This window comes from Brachyistius frenatus, unplaced genomic scaffold (genome assembly GCF_029030835.1).
Source record: "Brachyistius frenatus isolate BFR_SWC_R1_liver_20210118 unplaced genomic scaffold, ASM2903083v1 Contig_80, whole genome shotgun sequence".
NCBI classification, from domain to species: Eukaryota; Metazoa; Chordata; class Actinopteri; family Embiotocidae; genus Brachyistius; species Brachyistius frenatus.
The window spans coordinates 1062501-1082342 of record NW_027210679.1 but is presented as its reverse complement, the minus strand read 5'-3'; the positions used below and the strand labels follow the sequence as shown (position 1 = coordinate 1082342).

At 45.7% G+C, this 19842-nt stretch overlaps 1 protein-coding gene across 4 annotated transcripts in view; it reads right to left on the bottom strand.

Annotated features, from left to right (window-relative positions):
• Nucleotides 1-411: 411 nt before the first annotated feature.
• The window catches only part of cacnb1 (calcium channel, voltage-dependent, beta 1 subunit), a 33821-nt gene continuing 14390 nt past the window's right edge, over nucleotides 412-19842 (bottom strand). For 2 of the 4 annotated variants that reach the window (XM_069709121.1, XM_069709124.1), the window contains 13 exons: nucleotides 15873-15992; nucleotides 15545-15667; nucleotides 14774-14910; nucleotides 14091-14158; nucleotides 12013-12173; nucleotides 8328-8408; nucleotides 8153-8211; nucleotides 7874-7983; nucleotides 5120-5271; nucleotides 4942-5037; nucleotides 4633-4818; nucleotides 2010-3129; nucleotides 412-1975 (listed from right to left, as the gene is read on the bottom strand). In XM_069709121.1, coding sequence (XP_069565222.1) covers nucleotides 2560-3129; nucleotides 4633-4818; nucleotides 4942-5037; nucleotides 5120-5271; nucleotides 7874-7983; nucleotides 8153-8211; nucleotides 8328-8408; nucleotides 12013-12173; nucleotides 14091-14158; nucleotides 14774-14910; nucleotides 15545-15667; nucleotides 15873-15992 — 1863 coding nt within the window. In that variant the 3' untranslated portion in view covers nucleotides 412-1975; nucleotides 2010-2559. Of the gene's footprint in view, nucleotides 1976-2009; nucleotides 3130-4482; nucleotides 4819-4941; nucleotides 5038-5119; nucleotides 5272-7873; nucleotides 7984-8152; nucleotides 8212-8327; nucleotides 8409-11440; nucleotides 11470-12012; nucleotides 12174-14090; nucleotides 14159-14773; nucleotides 14911-15544; nucleotides 15668-15872; nucleotides 15993-19842 lie in introns of those variants that run through there. The other 2 variants (XM_069709123.1, XM_069709125.1) reach the window with 2 other exon arrangements.

Here is a 19842-nt window from a genome sequence, read left to right as displayed (position 1 = left end):
AAAGGTTTACACCCATTGAAAGCACCACGACCGGACAGGTTCTACAGGAAGGGCGTTTTAATACAATGCAACTACACAGGAAGTTGTGAATTCAATTCGAGAAAGGAAAGAAAAGCTGTATTTGATGGACTTAACTTTTTCTGCATATGTCCTGAGAGAAATAAACTGAAGCATCGGGCGAACATGAAGTGTACACGTGCAGGTTTTGAGTCTGTTGGCGTACTTGTGTACTGACACTTTTTTTTTTTTTTTTTTTTTTTGGGGCATACTAAATAGTACGTTAGTGTGGATACTTGAACGCAGGGTGTATTTTTGAGTGCATAAGTGCCTTCACACTGTCAAGTAGAGAAACATGCAGCGGACTGCAAGTACCAGGATCAGGATGATGATGATGATGATGATGATACCGGCTAGAAGAATCAGTGCGTTTATTGAGGAAACAAAAAAACAAAAGTTAATTTCCGGGTAAAATAAATGAAAGCTGCAGGTGATGTGTTCACATGCGGCGGTTATTTCCTGTCAGTACAGAACGGCAACAGCATTACCTTGTCAAAATTCATGCACTACACAAGAGTCCTTATGTGCAAGAGCACTATTTATTAGTGTGCTACGGGAACTGTGTCATTTACGACGCAGCGCGTGTCCGATAATCGCATCAATTCAGCGACACGTTGACCTTTTTCTGATTAAATTTTTAATTAAAATACGAATTTATCCACAGATTAAAAATGAAATGCAGAAAAAAGCAAAATGTAGCTACAATCAGGCACCAATGATACATGATATTTCATAATGATTTTTTTTAATTTTTTTTTTTAAACAATTGCGATAACGCAACAATAACATTATTTACTGATCATTATTTTAATATTTATTTATTCAACTGAAGACAGGTGCGGGCCTGAAGCAGCCCACCGAAGACATTCATGGATTCTCCATCATAGATAACCAAGTAAAGACTCCCCCACTCCCCCTCCCCTTACCCACCTGATACTCCTCTCACTACCTCACAAGGACTGAAGATTTAAAAAAAAGAAAAAAAGAATTGCAAATGTTCACAGGAAAAAAAACCAACATTAATTCAGTCAGAAAATCAAGAGTAAGAAGAGAGTGGTAGTTTAATATCAGACAAAGCTAGCAGTTCGGGCGGAAGTTGGGAGTGATTAACCGCACAAACACGCCAGTACTTGTTTTTCTTTTCTTTTTTTTCTTTTTTTAATATATAACTCTGGAAAAACAGACGACGAAGCTGGCGCAAAGAAAAACAGAGATGAGCAACGCTGCTGTAGTAGCCACGAGACACGGACAGACACAGATGTGGTATGAAAACAGGTGTGAACAAGAGTTAAGACATCCCACCGTGGCAGCGGTGGACATGGCTTGGTGAGACATTCCGGCACTTGTGATTGGATTTTTTTTAATTTTCGAAATAATGGTGTTTTTTTTTGTTTTTTTGTGTTTTTTTTTTTGGACGAGAGCGACTAAGGCAGGACGCTTCATTCACACAACTACAGCTGCAGTGCTGCTTTGAATCTGCACCGTGCAGAGGGGGAAAAAAAAACAACAACACACACACAAAAACAAAAAAAACCCAGAGGAGTGAATACTGCAGGTGCACCTCAGCACCCGTGAAGAAGAGGAAGAGAGGAGAAAAAAAAAAAATACAGAAATGGGAAGACTGGGTCAGACGTGTACAGTCGGGTAGAGTGTCTGAACCGGGTCAGGGAAGAAGTAAACATCTTTGGAGTGTATTTTTTTTTCTGACACGAGTGTAGCAACACTGATAAATTTGCGTGTTCTCAAATATGGCAACTTCTGCACCAGCTTTTATTTCTTTTTAATTTTTTTTTAAGGTCTGGGTGATAAGAAAAGTTGGAGGTTGACAGACCCGCAACTTCTGGATCTCAGAATGGGAAGAAAACCCTGAAAGCCAAAAGCACTGAGTGAGATTAAGGTAAAGAGAAACCCCTTGACACTGTACACACGCACGCACGCACGCACGCACGCACACACACACACACACACACACACACACACACACACACACACACACACACACACACACACACGGGAGACGCTGACATTAGACCCTGTTTAAGACTGCAGAGGACAGACATGACGGACGACAGCTCTAACCAGCCCTCACACTCTACAACTGAAGGAGATCGAGTCATACGGTTTACAATCGTAACAACTACTGTCCTCGTGCTGTCAGTATAGAAATCCATGATATTCATGCAGTATTAACATAGGAAACAAACAAAAAAAAAACAGACCAATATTATCTTTTCTAAACATAAATAAATTGAATTGCAAGAAGAAGGTTGTTGAGATGGCATCTGGCAGTTGATGTATTTCTTTACATTGTACTGGGATGTAAACAGATTTGTTTTTGTTTTTTTGTTAGCCTGACTGGCGTGGCCCCAAACCCACACTTCAGTCCCCGCTGAACCGCCCCCCCCCCCCCAGAACTTTGCCCCTCCTCTTCCCTCCCCCTCGTCTCTCCCTCTGTCCTCGGTCGGTCCAGTAGCTTCCTTCCCTCGGTGTTACGGCGAGTGTTCAGCGGATGTAGACGTCCCTCCCCCAGTCGTCCTGGTTCTTGTTGCGGCTCATGTTGGCCCCCGTGTCCACAGGGTCCTGGCAGTAACGCTCCCTCAGCTTGGCACGTCCATGCGGCTGCGTCTGGCTCGGCATCGGAGGGTGGTTCAGGTTTTCCTGGTCCGGCTCGGCGCCTTCGTCTTCCCAGGAGGCCTGTCGGCCGTGATGCTGCGCCAGGTGGAGGCGGCTGCCGCCGCCGCCGCCGCCTCCGCCGCCGCCGCCACCTCGGTAGGGCTCGGGCTCTTCGTAGGGGTCGGTCTCAATGTCCATGCAGGAGTCACCGGCCTCGGTGTAGGCGGAGTCCCGGCTGCCCTGGGTCTCCGAGTCGAAGGTGTCTTGCCGCGACAGGCCTCGCCCGCTGCCTCCTCGCAGCTGGCCGCGAGAGGAGCGCAGGTACGCCTGCTGCTGCTGCTGCTGCTGCTGCTGAGGCTTTCCTGCCACGTCCGTCTGGTAGTCGTGCAGCGTGCCGCTCCCGCCGCACTCCGTCAGAGGCCCTTCCCGCTTCTGCTCACCGTGCACCAGGTACGGCCCCTGCAGCGAGTCACGGACGTGCCACACGAAAAAAAACACACACAAAAAAAAAAAACATGCAGAGACACAAACAAGCAGAGCGGGACTGTGAGTGGTTTAGAGAGCAAACGAAACGAACACATTCACACGTTACGAGGTCAAGAAGCTTGTCGATAATCGACCGGTGGCGCACAATCCATGTTTGCAGAGTGCATTCACACACAATCACGTAATAATTCCAACACACACACACACACATACAATAATAACTTAGTTAGTGGACACTGATTAGTTTTGATCAACTTCAATGACATCTGCCTGCAAACCGAAACAAACCCGAGCAGTTATTCCAGGAGATGAGCCGTCACCACGGTGCCATCTGCTGGCCGATCGAGCTCATCGCAAGGACGAAGCAGCTTTACGTCCACGACCACCAGTTGATTACACAACTACCTCGGCTCTGCATGACACCATGTCGTCACTGAAACAGTTTGACGTAAATCAAGAAATACCAGCAGGTTGCAAAGTGCAGCTGAAGCTCGTGCGTCCGCCGTTTCTGAAACTAGTTTTGTTTGCTCGATAATGACTTCCTGTGTGAACGCTGTCACTCGGGTGCCGCACTGTTCAAAGACCATAAATACATTTGACAGCATGCAGCTCTTTATTGTTGACGAGTAGCCAGTAGTAACAGAGCAACACAAAACAAACCCGATTAGTATTTCTGCAGCTCCGCCGTCCGGTTACATTGATTAAACCGGACAGAGTGTTAGCAACAGCCTCCACCAAACTAAGCGTTTCTATTTGAAGAGGCGGACATGACTTGCTGTTTTCAGGGGCGGTACCATGGCAACACGGAGGAGGCCAGGCGAACTGGATTCAGCCGCACAGAGAGGAAAAAGGAAAAAAAAAAAAAAAAAAAAAGTGGCGGAGAAAAGGAGGCCGCGGAGCTGAAGAAGAGGGCAGGGTGGTGGTGGTGGTGGTGGTGGTGATGCTGTGTGTGTGTGTGTGGGGGGGGCAGTATATATTATTTATTACTGCTGATTACAGTGAAATGGACGAAGGTGTGTGTGTTGGGGGGCAGAAGGTTACTACTCCTTGTGCTTCTGAGTTGAGTTGCTTTCACAGTTTTTTTTGGAGTTTTTTTTTAAAGAAGGAAACGCTGACCTGCTGAGATCGACGTGGTTTTAACGTCTCGTGTGTGTCGATTCCGCCGTCAGTGTGTGAAATGTGTTTCTATGTACAGCATAAACAAGGATTTAATGGCACTCGTCCTTCAGGGTAACGAGAGCAGGCTGCTGAGTTTGGTTTGGGTTGAGTTTGCCGGCGTCTCCCCCCTCCCCTCCCACACACACACACCTCCCTCCCACTCCCCCTTCCTTCCTCCCTCTCTCTCTCTCTCTCTCTCCCTCTCTCGCTGCTGGACTTTCAGAGGGCGTGTTCTTCCTCTTTCCCCACGCCGGTTACGGCACCGTCCAGTTCAGGCCACAGATCCATGTTCCTGCGCAGGGAGGTGAGCACCTGTACCTGCAGGTTGGAGACGGGCTCGGGGGAGGAGGCCAGCGCCGCCGTGGCCATGGTGCGGTTGAGCAGCGGGTTGGGGGGGTTGCTGCTCGGCGGGTGCGTCGCCTTCCAGTAGGCCTCCAGGTAGTCGGCCAGGTGTTCGCAGGCGTCCTCCAGCTGGTTCTCGTCCAGGATGATGTCGAAGAGCTCCTGCGCGGAGACAGAACAAGCGTGTTGTTGACTGGACAGAACCGGAGTCAGTGGATTCTTCTTCACGTTTTAACAGAAAGTCGAAGAATTGCCGAAGAGTCCAAGTGGCGAAGCGAAACTCACGGGTGGGCACTGAGCCAGCTTGTCTGCTGCGACCATCTGCACATTTAGGTGTTTAGCCTGGGACTTCCCCCTGGATTTAATGAGCCTCTGGAGAACCTGCGGGGAGACGACATGTATACAATATATCCCGAGAAAAAAAAGAAAGGGTTTTATTTGGTGACTTGTGATGACGTCATACCTTAGGTGAGGCTATTTTGATATAGACAATAATTGGAGCCAGGGAGGTCTTCGCCAGCTGAGACGGGTGGTTGATTGTGTCTGCGTCCAGAGCGACGAGCTGCAGGGTGCGGGCCAGCTCGAAGATACGCTCGATCTCGCTCTGCACCTCAGCTGAAGGCCCGGGAGACAGATAGCGACGCGTTAATACAGCGAGACGGCGAAAAAAAAAACCCAACAATCATAGATAGAGACAGAGCACCAAACGTCAGCCATTTACTTCCTTCACTTTGTGCACAAGTACACAACCGACACGTTAGTGCTGACTCATGCATGTCGAGGTTTTAGAGGAGAAAAAAAACCAAAAAAAAAACCCAGCTCCAAGCGTATGAATCGGATCGGGACCACAGTTCAAGTTCCATTTATGCACAGCTAAATGGAGCGCAGCCGCATCCTCATTCTGTTTGCCAACTTTTTAAAGTTGCAGGAACGAAGGAGGGAAGGAAGGAAGGAGGCACTTGAGAATGAGATGCCTGCGGTACTTGGAAATAACTGAGGGCACAATTTCTCACCACGTAACTAAAACAGAAACAACGACACACAAAAAAAAAAAAAAGAAAAGAAAAAGAAACACCCCTCATTAAACAAATGAAGTGGAACGTTAGTTTGTGTTAGCACTAATAGGCACAGCAGTAATCACTCTATCAGGTGAACCCCTCGAGTTTATGGCATTTTGTGTTCATTGTTCCTCAGCAGCGGCCTGTACGAGCTCCTTATTGAACATTTCGAACACACTTCCCCCCTTTATTTATTTATTTATTTTTAAATTAGCTACGTAGGGAGAGAGATTAAAAACCGGCGAGTGTTCCTCGCCTGTCTGGTCAAACCTCAGCGCCTCCAAAAGGTGTGAGCGCTGCCAACCCGCCGGCAGAGAGAGAGAGAGAGAGAGAGAGAGAGAGAGAGAGAGAGAGATAACGGGGGGCGAGGTAATCTGCAGAGAGAGAGAGAGAGTCCTCCAGAGGGGCTGAGGGAGAGAGAATTAAAGCTGGAGTCTCTGCAGATTGAAAAGGAACAGTGAACTTTTAACTCTCGTAAAGAAACAGCAGGCCAGCTTTCCATTAACCTCGACGAAGACTTGGGACTTTTTTTTTTTTTATTTTTATTTTTTTTTGCAAATTCCGATTCGACAGCAGAGAGACACTTGCTCCCACGCCACGACTCGACCGAGTCCCGGCGAGGCGAGCTCCAGCTTCTACAGCGGCGCGTAGCGCGGGGACGACAGTATAGGTCGCGGCGTGTCGGTGACAGCCGGGTGGGAAAAGTTACCGTCTTCCCCTCTCTGCCGCGCGCCCACGAGATCGCCTCCGGCTGCTGCTCGGGGGTTTTTGTGAATCTTTTTTTTCCTTTTCTATTTTTTTTTATTTTTTTTTCTGGAGACTACAGGCTGTCACACAGAAGTATGAGGAACAGAGAAACTGACAGGCAAGCAGACGGGCAGACGATGAGTATAGTTAGGAGGAGGAGGAGGAGGAGGAGGAGGAGGAGAAGGAGGAGGAGGAGGGAGGGAGGGAGGGTGAGGCTTCATTGTTTTGTTGCGAGGAGAGAGCATACGTACCCAGTACGTCTGAATCAAAAGACAGTGGACCGAGAGAGGATGGGTTGGTGGGAGAGAAAGAGAGAGGGGAGGGGGGGGGAGAGGGGTTGGGGAGGATGGGTGAGAAGGGCAGAGAAGACAGGATGAAGAGAGAAAGGAGGCCAGATCAGACTCAGGCAATCAGAGCAGGTATAAAAATGAGGGGGGGGGGAATAATAATGACACTTTCAGGTCTGCGGATGATGTAAAACGCTGCCTGAAAGACACGTCCTGTCCGTCTTTATCATCTCTAACTTAGTACGTCGACCGGTAGAAATGACTGTTTTGTAAACCAGTGTCCTAAAATCCTAAAGTTTTTCAAACTGTGAAGGAAACAAAAAATTCCCCGAAAATCTGCGGTGACGCAGAGGTGTAACTCGAGGACCGGTACGATGTCACCTGCTGGGCGCGGCTACACGTCCGACTCTCAACTCCTGCAGCCGTATTTTGACTATAAACATGCGGTTTTACACGTATTTTTGATTGAGTTAAATGTCAGTTTCAAATCAAACTTGAAGCTGCGAGCGACGCTGCCTCCAAAATGGCGTTGAACAATAAGTCGGGTGATCTTCCATGTTTGTCTTTAAATCGAATGAAAAGCAACGACGCCGACCACGAATTCCTTCCACTGACAAATAGCGTGTGTATTTGAAGTCTGATGGCTTGTTTGTCTGAGGCGCCGAGAGCCAATTGTTGTCCAAAATAAAAACATCAGTGAGCCGAGCTGGTAATATGCGTCAGTCCCACATCCTCCGTCCTGCTAGTGTAAAGCAACAAATGCGTTATTATTATTATTATTATTTTTATTTTTTTTGCTGTTTCAGGACGTTATCCAGCGTTTTCTAAAAACAAAACCATAAAAAAAAAATAAAAAAAAAAAAGACTTCACATCCTCGGTAGTGGACTGAGTCTGTCGACCAGTCTAAAAAAAAAAAAATCAACAAAAGTAAGACACATAAAACAATTTAGACGCAGAAAACACAGATAGTGGAAGATGATGATGAACAGAAAATGTCAGATCTCCACTCTGTGGTCTGTCAAATAAGATCAAATAAAAACAAACAAAAATTAAAAACCCTAATTGTTGTCTGAAAGGCATTTTGTCCAGTCCGGTCCGTGGCTGACGGCAGCGTCCGGTCTTACCCAGGCTGGAGCGGGTGCTGGATCGCTCGATGATCGTGTGCTTGCTCGGGTTGTTGAGGACCGAACGTTTGGCCAGCGAGATGTCAGCTGTCACCCGCGTGATGGATATCCTGAAACAGAGATCCGGGCGCATTGCTGGGTGAGTACTGTAAAAAGAAGAAACCCGAAGAAGAGCGGAGGGGGGAGGCGGGTGGAGGAGGAGGAGGAGGAGGAGGAGGAGGGAGAGGAGGAGGAAGGGGGAGGAGGGGGGCATGCTGGCTTGTGAGCTCTCAGTCTTACCTGCCCTCAAACTTGTGTTTCAGAAAGTCAAAGAGGGCTTTCTGCATCATGTCTGTCACCTGTAGGGAAGAAGATCAGACTTAAGAAACTCATACTTCCGGAAGTGGAATTCGATGTCATTTTGAATGTGATTTATTTATTAAAAAAAAAAAAAAAAAAATAATATTCTGGTTACCTCGTAGCCTTTGAGTGAAGGCCCGACTAGGATGATGGGTCTCATGGAGGGAACCACGTCGTAGGGCGGGACGTGCTCCATCTGAGCCGTGGGAAGATGAAAAACAAAAAAACGGCACCAGAAATCGGGGTGAGTTCACGTTGTCGTATCATGTTTGAACGAACACTCAACACCAAAAAAAACAAAAAAAAACACGCTCACCAAGATCCGCAGTCACTCATAAATCAACATGAACTCAACACAATAAAACAACCCCCCCCCCCCCCCCGACGCCGGAGTCCATTTGTTTTACTGACGGCCTACGAACCGTTCGGAGGCAGCGATCAATTTCTCCCCGAAAGCGGCGGCTTCTGTTTCTTTAAAGTCCGCAGTCTCGCGTAATTAAAAGTGTCGGTAATTAAAGCGTCAGGAGGAGAGCTCTCGTGACCGCGCTTGCGGCTCTTAACACAAACGTCACGTTTCCTCGCACCCCTTTCTTCCCCTTCGCTGCTCGTTATGTTTCAGCGCTGGACTCGCGAACCGTCAGATAATTACCGACTGTAAACGGCAGAAAATGCACTTCTTACATCTGGGCTGCAACTTTTTTGATAACTCTCAGACATCTGTTGTTCCTAAATGTATCTGTGCGTGCGAGAATATTTTCAAATGCACAAAATATCTGTCGCAGCGTTTGCTCTGGATTTTGAAATGATTTCTTTGAAAATATAAGACGCTCTTTAAAATCCAATTTCCAGCTGTATTTTTTTTGAATCACTTGTTCTTAACATTCAAAATAAGCACACGTATATTAAACTGAACGTAAAGAGCCCTTTACGCACAGCACTGTACGGTAGACTCTGACTTTCCTTGGAGCTTTTTACACTAAAATTCAAATAAAGAGTGTTTTTCCCCCCAAAATGGTTCCAATCAAAAGCCAATGTCCTCCTTGATATTTTTAATTACCTACTTCCTTCATCCTATTTTCAGTCATTTTTAACAACAAAAAATAAGCACAAGTATACTTGTGGATGTTTTTAAAAGGAAAAACGGAATATAAGGAGCTCTTTACACACAGTACGGTACACTAGCGAGCGGCTTTCCTTGAGCCCATTATACTAGAAATGGAAAGAAACCGTGTTTGCCCCGCAAACGGTACATTTAAAATCCAATTTTCCGCAGGATTTTTCAATTACTTCCTTCCCTCATCCTGTTTTTAGTTGTTTTTCAGAATCAAAATGAGCATACAGTATGTATTCTAAACTGGACATAAAGAGCCCTTTACACACAGTACGGTACACGAGTCCCTGAATTTCCTAAAGCTATTACCATTAAACATGAAAAGAAACAGTGTTTTCTCCCCAAATGGTCCATTTAAAATCTAATTTCCACCCATTTACATCTAATTACTTACTTCCTCCATCCTATTTTCAGTCATTTATAATATTAAAAAATAAGCACAAGTATACTTCTGGATGTAAAAAAAACAAAAACAAATGTAAAAGAGCCCTTTAAAACACAGTAGTGCACCCTAGTCTTCGTCTTTCTTTGAGCCGTTTAGTCAAAATTCAGTCATTTTTCTAAAATATACTTCTGGATGTTTTTTAAAAAGTAAAAACTCGATATTAAAGAGCCTTTTACACGCAGTACTGTATTGTAGTCTCTCGTCTTTCCTTGAGCCGTTTGCGCTAAAAATGGACACTCTTATAACCGCCACGGAGACTTGTACAGAACACCCACGCACAGGCACGATCCATACTGCAGCGCATGAACTTTAGGCTTATTTGTACGCGGTGAGTCATGAAAGGAATGATTCACGTACAACAGATCCATCTGTCTTCTTTCGAAATGTTTTTTTTTTTTTTTCTTCCCAGTGAGGATGGGGTGAAAACAGTCACTCGTCCTATAACGGTACAATAACAATGAAACTGGATGCATTTCCTTTTTAGTATCTGTATTCCCAGCACACACCCCCCCCCTCCCCCCCCTCCCTCTGCGCGGTGCTGCACAGCACTTCAGGCAGCAGAGAGTGCTGGAGAGTCCCGATCCTCTACATTACATTACATAAAGCGCTGCGACGGAAGCTCATTTCACCTCATTTGTATTCACACGGGCTAAAAATACATGTTTTAAAAGCTTCCAAATGGCTCTCGTCTATAAAAGGGGGCAGCGCCGGAGCGCGGCACATAACAATACTACTCATTGGTTTTGAATAACATGAGCTCGGCGCCCAGTTTAGAGCGGTGAGTAAAAGGAACGGCCGGCGGTGTAGATAATACACAGCTGATTGCTCAATATTACGGCTCGTTGCTCCTCTGCTATCAAATCTTATACACTGCTGCTGTTCAGATGCTCTGGCTTAAACATGCCACGTTTTTATAAAAAAGGATATAAAACACTTTCTTTTTTTTAAGGGGGGGGTGTTATTTAAGGATTTTGTTCAATTTTGGGGTCAAAAATTGGCCTCACTGAACCTGGGGTTATTTTTGTAACCTAAATTGAGTTTGTTCCAAGGAATTAATGTAAAAAAAAAAAGAAAAAAGAGTTTAAGTTGGCATTTGACACGTTAGTAAAACATGTCAATATTGAGCCAATGCTGTGATACTGACCACTGCGACGTAAAAGTCCGTCTCTCTTCCTCCTACCGTAACACATCTTTGTCCTGCAGCCCCTAACGAATGATTCAAATCGGGCTGAAAAGCATAAAACCGGCCTGATTGTGGGCTACTGTCACTCAAAGCAGCCGTCAAAAATGAAAATGAAAGCATGTCAGGATGCATTACAGCAGCAGTCTGACTAACGGGGCCTCGGATGGATCCGCACCTGCATCTGCAAACTCCCTGACGGCTGTGACACAAGCTCTGGGGAAATGACAAAAGCGTCACACGCGATTTACAAATGATCCTGTGAATATATCTTTTTTCTTTTTCTTTTTTTTTTTTTTTTGCCTTAATGTGTATTCGAAAAAAAGCATGAAAAGATAGTCGAGAATATTCAGCTGAATGATTTTTTTTTTTTTTTTACCACCACATGAAGGAAAACACGAGACAACAGAGGATAAAAAAAATAAAAAAAAATAAAGGAACGGCAAAAGGACGAAATGTTAGAGGTTAGTGTTGGGAACAAACCACACTCACCGACTTCTGTTTCTGTTTAGCCGGGCCACCTGCAGCACCATTCCACACAAAAGCCAAAAGAGACCCAAAAAAAAAAAAAAAAAAGCACAAAACACAAGAGCACATTTAGTTATTGACAGGTTAGGATTAGAGGAAGGGGGTGGGTGGGGGGGGGGGGGGGGGTTGGTTGGGAGGAGAGCTGTTTATGGATCGAAAGCAGGTTTTTTTTCATTTTTAAAAGACAACATAGATTCACACTGACATTCAGCAGCAGCAGCCATTTCAGAGAGTATCGGTTAGTTCAACGCCTCGCCGAGAGGAACGAGCTCAGGAACTCAGAGGAACTGTGGACCCCCCCCGCCCAAAACCCCCCCCCCAAAAAAAACAGTGTGAAGATTCGGCAGCTACAGCAGCAACAGGGACGGTTCTGTTGTGAGCAGTTAGTGAGAAACAGGAGAAGGATAGGAAGGGAGAGATTACACCTGACCACTTGTTGGAGGAGTGGGTTGGGAGGGGGGGGGGATGCAGGATGGAGGAGGAAGAGGAGGAGGAGGAGGAGGGAGGCGAGACGTCCCGGGGCCGCCTAATGTTACCTTCTTAAAGAAGGGCAGTCGGTGGGCGTTGGCCTGGGGGGATGTTACGCTGCCTGACATGCCCTTGGAGGAGCGAGGGTCACCCTGGGACTCAGGGGGCTCCTCGGCATCCAGGTCGAGGGGGTCAACGTCAAAGGCCACTGTGGACATGTCCACGTGAGCTGATGATGATGGGGGGACGGCGGGGCGGTGCGGAGACAGACAGAAAAAAACCCCCAAAAAAACAGAGAAGGAAAGAGAAAGAGGAGGAGGGGGAAAGAAAAAAAAAAAAAGCAAGACGAGGTGAGGCGAGAGAGGACGAGAAAATAACAGACGAAGGAAAGCAAAAAAAAAAAAAAGGGGGGGGGAGGGAATAAAAAGAAGGAAGAATGTGAGCTGCATCAAGAAAAGAGGCATGAAGAGGAAACTGCAAGAGACGGCACGACCGAGATGGAAAAAAAAGTGACACAGTATGATTAAAAGTAGAAATAACACCGACAAGAATTTTTAACAGGAGAATTTTAACACATCAGATTGTCATGAAGCAAAGCACAGATGTAGGGTGTAATAATATGAATAGCAGAGGAGGAAAGTGGATTCAGTGTGACGAGAAAGCAACAAAACGGTGAAGTGTAGATGTGATAGAGCTGCGCACAAAAGAGCGGCCGCAGAGAGAAGTGAGACAAAGCAAGGAGGAAGGGAAGAAGGAGTCCGAGCTCGGAGGGAAGTCGGGGGAATAAAGTGTGCTTGCAGGTTTGTTGTTTGTTGGCGATGCGGGTGTAGTAGGTGTGGGGAGGGTGGACGGGACTGGCGAGGTGTCTCCTTTTGAAAGGTACGGTTTGGGATTTTGGGAAATAAACATGTTGGTGGGAGGTTTAGATGAGAACACCGATTCAACTCCAGAGCAAAAAAAAAACTGGTTAGCCGAGACTGGAAAATGGAGGAAATAGCTCTGCTGGTACAAAATCCACCTCGCAGCTGTGGTACCTAACGATACTACGTCCCACCTACCTGTAAACCCGACTGCACCACAGGCCTGTCAATCAAACAGACACGCCACCAAAAAGACATCTTTTTGAATCCTATCCTATCCTAACGACATTGAAATAACTCGTGGAAAAAAAATGTATTGACTTTGAATTTCTTGAGAGAAGTTGAATGGGAGTCTACGGAGCCGGAGGCTTTTTGGAACCGACCTCTAGTGGCGCTCGGTGGTATCGCAGCTCAAGAAAACTTCCGCATGGTTGCTTTTTTGTTGGACCCGGAAGCTACGTCCACTTTCATATAGAGTCAACGGTCCTGAGTGACCCGACCACAAGTGGACAGCTCAGAGTACGTCTGTAATAAATAATTTGAATGGATATCATTACTTCCGCTTACAAAGAGGACATCAGGCGAGTAGGTGGTCCGTCAGTGGCACTAAGGATGCGTTTTGCGTTCACGCTGCTAAAAGAATCCGAGTCCCGGAGCACCTCTGAATGGGGTCTGAGCAGATCGCGCCTTCACTTTAAAGCGTCCGCTTGTTGACGGGACTCCAATAAAATATATTTCCCCAAAATGTCCAACTGTCATTCAGCAGGTGTGCTCGGTAGATGTGGTTTCTATCATACAGGCGTGAACCTCACTTCCAGGTGGCTCTGGTTGATGAACAAAACCCCTTCAAGTCAGACGGAGCTGTTTATGTTTCCTCATCTTCACTTCCCTCTTCTGCTGTCTCTTTGGTTGGCACGCACACGCACACGCACACGCACACGCACACGCACACACGCACACACACACACACACACACACACACACACACACAGCAGCCAGACGTACTTAACAAGTTTAATGAGTGCGGCCCATTCTCGACTCTATTTCAGTCTGGTCCTGTGTGCTAATGACAGACCTCCCAAGACCTCTTTCACTTCACGCGGCAACCCACCAAGACGCGCCTGACTCATCCTCATGCCTGACTAGCTAGCCAATTAAAATCTTCATCTAAATATCAGGCGCCGGTCTCATCTCTCTCTCTCTCTCTCGCTCGCTCGCTCGCTCGGTCAGGATTGCACTGGCGCCCACACAAACGCACACTCGATAGGGAGACCCTGTGACCTCACCTGTGCCAGGTGGGGTGGGCCTGCGGGTTCCCGTGGCAACGTCCAGACTGGAGCTTCCTCCAGATTTACTGTAGCAGGGGAAAGGAAGAGCACACATTACTGCCGGACGTTACAGTGAATACATCGTAATAAAAATGGATTTAAAAAAAAAAAAATTTTTACTTGTGTTTTATGGCACAAACACAGAGTTCTGCAAGAGGACACTGATGATCATAATTTACAGTAAACGAGGCGATATGTGACCTTCGTGGTAATAAAACGTGAGGAGAAAGCTGAAGAAGCTTCGAACTACGCGCACAACTTCATGTAAGTTACTCAGGAAAATAATAAGAACAAAAAAACAAGCATTATTATTGTTTATTATAATCCGATCATCCCAATTCGTTTATTATAGATTTTTTAGAATACATTTTTAAATAACTAAAAAAAACATATATTTTTGGATTGTATCTGCAAATAGAGACTAAAGAGACCGATATATATATATATATATATATATATATATATATATACAGTAGTTTCTCAGAGGAATATAGTGATTCACTGCAGAGCTTTTGTCTACTTTGGGTTTGTTTTACGTTGCCTGGTGGGTGAGAAGTGACTCATGTTTGACTTGTTTTGTGAAGTGAGGTTGTTTTTTTTTGTATCGCTGACATGTTTTTTTTATTTTTTTTTATTGTCACCTGGAGCTGAGTCGGTTTTGTCTCATCCTCTGCTCCTGCAGCAGACGGGTGTTCTCCAGTTTGACGGGGCTGGGAATGAAGCCCACCTCACAGCCCTCCTTCACCAGACGCCCGATCCACCAGTCGTTGTTGTACTTCTGCGCACACGGAACAAACAGCCGGGCATCAGCGAGCAGTGATGCATCGGCGTTTTCTGCACGTCCACGGCACCATTTACCATCGTCTTTAAGGCTTTTGTCTTTTTTTGGGGGCTTTTTGGTTTACGTCAGTGAGATTTTAAAGCAGCAATCCTTCCACTAGTTACACACTGTAAATACACGACAGTTTCTGAAGTACAAAACTTACGAAATTCTTTCGTATGCCGAGCATTTGTAGCTACAAAATTTACCACTATTAACCAAGTAATACAACAACAACAAAAATCAGTGCGCTACTTTTATTTATTTGCTTTTTCTCCTTTTTCTGAAATTTGGAGCACCCAATTCTCACAGCACTGCAGCTTTTGTTGCTGCCAACTCCTACTCGTGGCCTGGCTGGGGGTTAAACAGAAGGAGGCAGTTCAGCAAAGCACGATCCCTCACTGGCTTCCCACCCACCGTCACCTGCCAGTTGCTAGAAGGGGCCAAGCCTGAAGCCCTGCTGTTGGCATCCTCTCCCCGACACCGGACAGCGTACCACCTGAATTCATTAACTTTAGCTCTAATCTGTGCTCTAAACTCCAGAAACTACTGTCTAAAAAAAAAAAAATCATAGAAATTCTGATATTCAAACCTCTTTAATGTGCAAGAAGTCTTTGGCTTCAAAGGAGATGGCCATTCCCTGCACGGGGACGTCATCGCTGGGGCCGGGGTTGTAACCGACGTTTGTGCGCACAGCAAATGCCACCGGTTTGGTCTGAAAGGCGTGAAGGGAGAAATGAATATTAATACGCACAGATGCAGCAGCATCCAAACACCCTCACGGCGAGTTCAGAGCCCTCCGACGCCGATGGAGAGATTCAACGAGGTCGGAAAGCTCCACGCTGACGTGCAGGTTGTAACGATGTAACGATGACGACCGCGCTGCGTGAGCGACGGATGTGCACCGGCCGATCTCTGACCTTGGCTTTCTCGAGCGTGGCGAGAGCCTGTCTGTCGGCCTCCTTCCTCAGGGCCTCGGGGTCCTCCTCCAGGGACACGTCCGAGTCCGACGGCCGGCTGGTGTAGGAGTCCGCGGAGCCCTGAAATGCACAATGAGTTTACATAAAGGTGAGGAGGAAGGGATTGCCAAGGGGAGGAACAACAACAGGTGTAGTAGACCAAACTCAAACTCCTCGTGGGACTCCATCATGTCTACATGTGTGACAGTCTGCCGTCTAAACGGACGACTAGTTTGTTCTTCTTTTATTCCCATTGGACGCCCGCTCTCTTGTGTTGCACCTAAAACTCAGGCTTGTATCCTTCTAAAGCTGCAACGATCAATCAAACGTCAATTAATCGATTTGAGACCATTTTCAATGAGAAATGCGAAAAATTCTTTGAATTCAGCTTCTTGAATATGAATATTTTCGAGTTCCTTTAGTCCAAAATGACAAAAAAGTGGAATATCTTTTGGTTGCGATTGTTGTTCGGGTCAAAACAAGACATTTTAAGGTGCACCTGTAGCGTTGGGAAACACTGAATGACATTTTTCACCATATCAAAGACCAAACAACTGATCAATTATGATTAATGGATCATGAAAATAATATTTAGCTGCAGCCTCTGCCCCGGTCCTGAGTATGAGGACGGCTTGCGGCCTGCCTGAGATCATAATGTCAAGACTGCCCTGAGAAGTGTGACCTACATAAACACAAAAGGGGACCAGGGCCTTCATATCGCATGAAAGCTGACTCCGTGTAATTTGAGGTGGAAAAGATGCATAACAACGGGCCGACATTTCCACCGCAGCTCCAGCCGAGGTGTTAAACCTTTTTTTTTTTTTTTTTTTTTTTGCAGAGGCCCGGTAGATTCGGTGAGTGTGTGGGCGTGTCGAGTGGAGACAGAAAAAAAAAAAAAAAAATGGCCCGAGGACTGTTTATAATATCAGCGAGGATATAAATTTCTCATGAAGTGGCTATACAGTTTCAAACACATTCGGCACTCATGAACCGTAACTTGACTCTCTCCCGCTGACCCTCATCCAGACACCCATACCAACAATCCAAAAAAAAAAAAAAAAAAAAACAACAGAGCCTCCTGCGAGCCCGCAGTGCCGGCCCACTGTACCGAGCGGCGCAGCGACGGAGGCAGCCTGAACTTCTGAAGTGTTTGAGTGTTCAATTTATATAACAATCCCACTTGTTCTCTTGTTGCCGTTTCTTTTTCTTTTTTTTTCCTTCTTTTTTTTTTTTTAGCTGACAGGCTGCCTGCCGCTTTGTAGGAGGTACTGACAAGAATGCGGACGGCCGAATGTGCCAGGCAGAAGAAGTGAGTCACTAGGTGTGGGCTTTTAAAATAGAGGTGAGAATGCACAAAAGATGACATACACCATATGTAATGATGATGAAAAAAAAAAATCCCCTGCTCGCGTGTAGTCAGACAACACGCGCAGCGAGCACAACAAATATCTCTCGACTACGGCTGAGCATTGTTTGGAATCTATTTCAGTTTTGGTGCCAACGTGCGTTTCCGTACTTCCTCTGAGGTCCAAAAAAAAAAAAAAAAAAAAAATGCTGATACCTCAGCTTCAGCATTATGGCAAAACTGCAGTGATTATCTGACTGACAGAAAAATAATCGCCAACAATATGATAATAGATTGTTTCGAGTGATCTTTTAATACAAAGGGTTTCTGATTACAGCTTCTTAAATGCGGTTATTTTAGTCTTCTATGGCAATAAACGAAATATCTTTTTGTGGTGATTGTTGGTCGTGACAAAACAAGACATTTTAGACGGCACCTGTCGCTTCGGGAATCACTGGCTGACATTTTTTCAAAGTTTTCTGACATTTTAAAGACTCAACAGGTATTTCATGAATTGAAAAACTGATCTTCATATAAATCAATATTGAGAATAATGACTTGCACCCTTCGAGTATGAACATTAAACACAAACTTTACCAACATCCTCAATGCATCGATTTTAAATGAGGAACCAAATAAAGTATCTCGTGTTCAAAAACTTGATTTAGATCCAGAAAAATAGGATTAAAGGAAAAGTAAATCTCCTCAGGAATCTGACAAAGTATCTAACTTTTAAAACACATTTTGGGTCGGTACTTAAAAAAATGATGTGAAACCCAACTCTACACGGATTGTTTTGTTTTTTTGTGGTCATTTTGAATTTCTCTCCGAAGTTGGTATTTGTTATTTTAATGATGAAAAGAAATCTGTGCTGCCCAGGTGACCTAATAGCCTAAAGAAAACTCCGCTGATGTTTCACGTCAAAGTGTTTACGGGTTTTAAAGACTTACAAATATAAAAGCGAGCAGTTTTTTTGTGGTTCCACGTGGGAGGTGGCTAATATCTGATAGGTTTCTTCAAGGTGATGTCACTTGAATCTTCACAACACACCCAAATCTCTGACTCAAGTGTCAGCGGTGCGGTTGTGTTGTGGTGGAATACAAAAAGATGATATGATGGTATAAACGGTCCATTATGAGTTCAACATCGTTCAGGAGTGCATCGTAGCGCTCTTTTAAGATTTCTTGGGAAATCCTACTCTTAATCTACAGTTTTTTTTTGTTGTCACCTCGCTGTTGATTGAAACACATTTTATGCCAGTGAAACAAAATCTTGTGTGTCCTTGTGGCCTCAGGGTCGAGATGCGTTCTGTGTAACAGCAACGTCCCTGGTTTGATTTTAGCCGAGGGGTCTTTATGGCAGCTCATATATCTTGTCTCGCCGCTCATGTTTCCTATCTGCAGTTCGACTGTCGTCGCCATCGAATGAACGCAAAGTGCCAAAAATAATCTTCTTTTAAAAATAGAAAAGAGAAACTAAAGAAAACTCCTCGGTGGCATTCCTCAAAACATTTCAAAGAGAATAAACACCTGAGGGGACCTGAGGGTTTAAATATACCCAGAGACAAACTGTTCATATGTGAGGTGTGTGAGTGTTTCTGTGGTTAATGCTCCTGATTTCCCTCCATGTGTCTCCGTATGATCTGAAATCAAAGGACAAACACTGATGTTGATTCTAGCTCCGCCACCTGTCACGGCGAGCCGCTCTGCGACTTGGCAACGCCAACACCAAATGTAGACACTCCCTGTTGCCTAGGCGACGGCTGTGGCTACAAGCCGAGCCGTCCCCACTTCCTGTTTCATTTACTCAAAACTCCAGACACCCGGAGCGGCGTACCGGCATCCCACTCGAAGCGGGAGGAACGATCTTGCGAGTGGCGTGCGGCATCTAATGAGGACATTAACAGCCGCCCACACTCTGATTCATCCTCTCAGCCGTGCAGGTGCATCCCGACTGATAGAAGGTTAACGAACACTGATGGGGAACCCACACGGGGATGTTTTTAGAGACGGAGGAAAAAATTTTTTAATAATAAAGAAGCAGAAAGGACGTTTGAAACAACCAAAAGCGCTCGCTGCAACAGGTCGGTGATGCAGCAAAATGCCGAGAGAGTGGGAGGGACGTGCCACGACCGACCTGTGTGTGTGTGTGTGTGTGTGTGTGTGTGTGTGTGTGTGTGTGTGTGTGTGTGTGTGTGTGTGTGTGTGTGTGTGTGTGTGTGTGTGTGTGTGTGTGTGGATAAAGACTTGTGTCTCTTGAGTCACTCATCCACTTGATTCACGTCACACAGGGGGAAGAAGAGAACGAGACGGATGGATGGACACAAATGTCAAAACTCGACATGCACCAAAAAAAAAAAAAAAAAAAAAGAAGAAGAAAGGTGAAGGCTGACGAGGGGAGAGACAAAATAGAAGCTCCTCAGTTACGTCTCTTCACCTTTTCACCCCTGAAACCCATCAGAACATGTTGATGCACCGAGCGAACAAATGAACAAACTTCCTCCACCTATTTCATTCCTGACCCTCTCTCCCTCCTTCCCCCCTCCTCCTCCTCCTCCTCCTCGTCTTCTTCTCCTCTGATGTCAAT